At 54.6% G+C, this 5,259-nt stretch overlaps 1 protein-coding gene across 1 annotated transcript in view; it reads left to right on the top strand.

Annotated features, from left to right (window-relative positions):
- Lamb3 (laminin subunit beta 3) overlaps positions 1-4,094 on the top strand; it is a 42,331-nt gene extending 38,237 nt beyond the window's left edge. Inside the window, exons 21-23 of the mRNA XM_017796032.2 lie at positions 9-176; positions 1,038-1,191; positions 3,638-4,094. Of these exons, the coding sequence (XP_017651521.1) occupies positions 9-176; positions 1,038-1,191; positions 3,638-3,774 (459 nt within the window). The 3' untranslated portion in view covers positions 3,775-4,094. The remainder of the gene's footprint in view (positions 1-8; positions 177-1,037; positions 1,192-3,637) is intronic.
- The last annotated feature ends 1,165 nt before the right edge of the window (positions 4,095-5,259 follow it).

Raw genomic sequence — 5,259 nt, 5'->3', positions numbered from 1 at the left:
TTCAGCAGGTCCTTGGGCCAGCGGGAAGGCTGGTAACAAGCATGATGGAGCAGATGAGTGGTTTCTGGGAGCGAATGGAGGAGCTCCGTCGCCAGGCCCGGCAGGAGCAGGCACAGGCAGCACAGGCCCAGCAACTTGCAGAGGGTGCCAGTGAGCAGGCCCTGAGTGCCCAGGAGGTACAAAGAGAGCAAAGTCATCCTAGTTATGCGTAACCAGGGTGGGGCTCCTGAGCAGGAGGGGCCTCCAAACCTTTATGGAGTGAAAGGCACATAGGACAGAATCATAGCCTGTGTCTGAATCCAACCACTGCTCCTCTGGGGTCGCTGGTGGAGGACACTGAGGATGGCCATCCCAGGTGCTCTCTTTTACAAATGAGGTGGTGACCTGTCCCCAGGCCCAAGTTCATCGACAAAGTCTCTCTCTCTCTCTTTCTCTCTCTCTCTCTCAACAGGCCCTCACTATGTAATCTTGGCTGGTCTGGAACTTGCTACGGAGACCAGACTGGCCTGGAACTCACAGAGATCTGCCTGCCTCTGCCTCCTGCACGCTGGGATTAAAGACCTTTGCTACCATATCCAGCGACAAAAGTGCTAGTCAATGCCCACTCTAGAGCTCACCGCCTCTGTCTCCAGCTTGGCCAGATACTCTGGTCTCTTTCTCAGTCAGAATTAGAACAGAGATCAGAGGCATCCTCCGAATCTCAGACGGACCCCCTGCTTTCCCCAGGGCAGGAATGTAGGCATGCACAATCCTGGTCTAGTGACCAAGTTGCCAATATGCCTTAATATTAAACTACGATTCTGTACCTGGCATTGTGCTTGAAGTAAGATGAGGCATGATGTAACAGGAGCTAGAGGGTAGGGGAGACAGAATTTTAAGACCTCTGCTAGGGCCCAGGGGTAGAAGTTTACAGGCAAAGCCTACCCTTGGGGATCCTAGGAGGTTGTGTGCTGATTTGCGTGGTATCGGTTAGCCACAGGCCTCTAGGACTTCCAGTGATGTTGATGGTGACATCAAAATTATTCTGCCTTTTCTAGGGCTTTGAGAGGGTAAAGCAAAAGTATGCAGACTTGAAGGACCGGCTGGGTCGGAGCCCCATGCTGGGTGAGCAGGGCAGCCGGATTCTGAGCATCAAGACAGAGGCAGAGGAGCTGTTTGAGGAGACCATAGAGATGATGGACAGAATGAAAGGTGAGGCTGGTCAGGAGCGTGGCTGGTGGGCATCCTGGAAGGTGGTTGCGTTTTTATTTACATATTGTCTGTGAATGTGTGTGGACACACATGTGCCACAGCATGTGTGTGTGGAGGTCAGGGACAACTTGGGGGAGTTGGTTCTTTCCTTCTACCTGTGGGTTCCGGGAATTGAGCTGAAGTCATCAGGCTTGGTGGCAGGTGCCTTCGCTCACTGAGCCATCTTGCTGGCCTGTCCCTCTGGGACTCCTGAGCCCATTCCTGTTGGAGCCAAGCCGGTAGTGCTCAGGGAATGAGACCAGGCAAGACTTACTGAGCACCTAGCAGTGACGGGGCTGCAGGAGTGCAGAGACTTGCCCGTGACACGGCCCGCTCTGGAGAAACTCAAAGTCCAGATGGGGCCTTTTCTTCCTGTCTTCTGAGAGGTGAGGAAGAGGGAAGGGAGGGGGGAGGAGGGAAGGGGAGGAGGAGGAGGGAGAAGAGAAGGAAGGGGAGGGGGAGGGGGAGGGGGAGGAGGAGTGCTCTGAGGGTGGCACAGGGCTTACCCAACAGGAGAGGAACCAGGGGAAGATGGTCACCTTACTCCTCACTGCCTAGATGAGGTGTGTAGACTTGGGATGCAGCGGGGAACCGTCTGGGAGTTCTGAACATGGTGGAGACATGAGGGTAATAGTTTTGGAAGGGGTTCTGAGGAAAAGAGGCTCCTAGGAACCAGTCCGAACAAAGATGTGCTGGTGGAGTCACCCAGCCGTGTCCAGCCACAAGCATTTTTTCTCTGAATTTCAACAAAAATAGTTAGCAAAAATCATTGTGCGTCCAGATTGCCACCGCAGAAGAGGTGGGTTGGTGGGTTTGTGGTGATGGTGAGAAGCTGTGCCACCCACCTCCGAGGGCAGGAAGAGCTGGAGGCTGGCTCCATGCTTTTTGTGGCCTTGTCCGTCAGTATTGTATGTGCATCTGAAGATGACGGATAGTTAACACACCAAAAAACAATCGGTGTTCCAAGGGAGTCGGAACATCTAAAAAGATGGGCTGGAACCAGTCTGTTGAGATTACGTAAGGGGAAAAGGCACCTCTGTCCATGTGTGGGCCTCCGTCACTAGCCCACGTCTCAGGTGACATTTCTTTGTGGCTCACGTCACTGGAAGTGCTTTGTAACTGGTAAGTGGTGTTAAGTACAAGCTGTTCCTTCACTGGAAAGAGACCCAGGAGTTCTGAGTCATTGAAAGTTCTAAGTCAGCAAGGTCTTGTTCACTGCCAGAAGCCTTAACAAAGCAGTCAAACTAAGGGGATACAACGCCTCAGGAGTGATAGGAAAATGACTTGGCACTGGTGTGCCGTGGACCCACCAAGCAGAGGGGGCATAGGAGCAGCCCTTTATCTATTGTTAAAATTTGCCTTTAATTAGATGATAATGAGGAGGTTCTCGCATGATCCTTCTTGGGGTGGGGGCCAGGGCTTGGAACAGTGGCTGTTTAACATTGTGAGTGTGTTCAGTGTTCATCACCCTGGAGATTCACGGGGAATGTCTACTGGCTGCATATCAGCCCAGGGCCAATGCTCCTGCGCTGTGCTGGGGATGCTGAGGGCTACGAACTGTCTGCAACCATCAGGAAAGGAGTGATGTGGGTGGGCAGGAAGAGAAAGAGGAGCACAGCAGCTGAGGAAGTGTTTATCTTGGAAGTAAAGCTCAGGTGTGCAGCACTGTCCTTTGGGAACAGAGAAGACAGAGGCTTGTCCTCCAGGAGACAAGTATGGGACAACTGTGCAGGCAGAAGTAAGAAGCCGTCAGGTTTGGGCCTTGTGAGAGGATGGCTTCTGACATAACCAGCGCAGCCTAAAGCAGTTGTGAGGCAGAGCACAGTCCCTTCCTACCTTGGTGAGGTTCAGGCTGTCGGATGTGGTAAAGGGGACTCCCACCCAGGGGACAAGCTGACCAGATCACTTTGGAGAACTTCAAACCTCATGACCTATTCTAGAGATGGTGTGTGGATGCACTGGGGGCAGGGAGGGCAAGGAGCTTTTCCTGGACTGATACTTTAGGGAGGGAACATGGGGAAACCCACTGCTAAGGTAGCCATTTGGAGGTCATTGGTGAGCTCTCAGCTGTCTGCACACCTAGCCTGGATTGCTAATCTTGGGGATGGGGCATGTTTTCTCGTATCCCTGGGACAACCAGGAGAGCCTGGAGTGGAGGAGAGGGACAGGCAGAGGGCGACTGAGAGTGGGTCTTTCCTAGGCCTGGGCCTGGCAGGTTTTGCTAAGAGTGATATGGGGCTGGAGAGGCGGCTGGTGGGAGAGACCCCTGGCTGCCTCAGAGGTTGACTCCACTTCATTTGGGGAGACACTCCCGAGCCTGCTGCCTCTGGGTCGGGGGTGGGAAGGACAGGCTGGGAGTCCTTGGGGGACTCACCATCTACACCTCCTCCCCTGACTATTCCATCAGACATGGAGTCGGAACTGCTGCGTGGGAGCCAGGCTGTCATGCTGCGCTCAGCGGACCTGACAGGGTTGGAGAAGCGCGTAGAGCAGATCCGCAGCTATATCAATGGGCGCGTGCTCTACTATGCCACCTGCAAATGACCTCCAGCCCGAACCCACACATCTTCCCCCTCGGCCTTGGAAGGGCACACTGAGGGGAGTGTCTCCTGGCCCTAGGAGACTGTGATGTAGTCTGGTGTGTAGCTGGTAGAGAACCTGGACTGCCATTGAGCCTGTGCCGATACGACATGGCATTCAAGGGAGAGGCAGTGCAGGGGCTGTGCCGTCATGGCTAGGTGCTCTCTAGCCAAGGAAGTTGAGCTGGACAGCACCCTCTCCCCATGTTGGAATTGGGACCAATACAGACACTGAACAAAATGGGATGTAGAAACTCAAAACCCAATAAAAATCTTTGGATAGGAGCCTAAAAGCTCTAGGAGAGTGATCTGACTGCGTCAAGTAACCTTTGCCACTTCTTCCTGCCTCCCATTCTGGGTTCCTCCAAGCTCGGGCCCATGATTTACCCTGGCCGCTTGGTATAACTCACTTGGCGGCTGCACTTGGAGAGAATGGGCCCCTCTGCTTCCAGATGGAGTCCATCTGTGGCCAACCGGTTTACACCTTCTCATTTATAAGCAAGGAAAGAAGTAGCACAGAGTTACACAGTGCCCCAGCTCTGGCCAGACAGAGCCGGGGAGGAGAAGCTCTGTGAGGGCCCAAGGCCCAGAGGCTGGACTGGCAGACCCAGAGGCTTACGGCTTCAAGCCTGAGAGCTAGTGGCATTTTGCACTAAGCTTCAGAAACCAGAGATTTACAACTATAGATGCTCAGGTGGCGGCTTATTTGCTTGGGACTTTAACCAGTAGCAGTACTGGTGCTGGCAGCTGTTGTAATCTTCGGCTTTCAGCAGCAGCCGCCACCGCCGCCAGGGCCTTGCCAGTGTCCCAGCTCCTGAGGGGCCTCCGAAGTGGGACCCTCAGCTTCCACAGCAGCTCATGGAAGCTTTTGGTCCTGGGGTGTTTGCGCCCTGACAGCGCCCAGTGCTGCAGCTGCGAGCCCAGGGCATTGGAACTGTGGCCCTCCGGCTTCGAGCTCAGCCACCAGCCCTGTAGTTTCTTGCCTCTGGCTCCTGGCAGCCTCAGTGTTTCTCCAGCCTTGGCTTTCTGCCCTCTCTCTGCTTTCTGTGGTGTGCTGCCACTGCGCCCCTCCACATCAGGCGGCCACCTCCCCGCTCACTGCCGCCGCCTTCTTTCAGCTGTGTCTGCCAGCTCTTCGTCACGTTACCTAAGCTCAGGCCACGCTGCTGATGGTCCCAGAAGGCTGTCTCTCTGCTGACTTGAAAAGCGTGTCTGTCTGTACAGCCATAGGATTGACACGGGTGTCACTGCACAACACTCACATTCGAAGGAAAGACTGCCTGCCAACCATGGGCCTCCTGCTGGGCGCTAGGGATGTGGCCACGCTGCTGATGGTCCCAGAAGGCTGTCTCTCTGCTGACTTGAAAAGCCATAGGCTTGACACGGGTGTCACTGCACAGCACTCACATTCGAAGGAAAGACTGCCTGCCAACCACGGGCCTCCTGCTGG

Source organism: Nannospalax galili, unplaced genomic scaffold (assembly GCF_000622305.1).
Source record: "Nannospalax galili isolate Female #2095 unplaced genomic scaffold, S.galili_v1.0 scaffold648, whole genome shotgun sequence".
Taxonomy (NCBI): domain Eukaryota; kingdom Metazoa; phylum Chordata; class Mammalia; order Rodentia; family Spalacidae; genus Nannospalax; species Nannospalax galili.
Note: the sequence above shows the minus strand (reverse complement) of the source record. Positions and strands in the feature narration are given on the sequence as shown.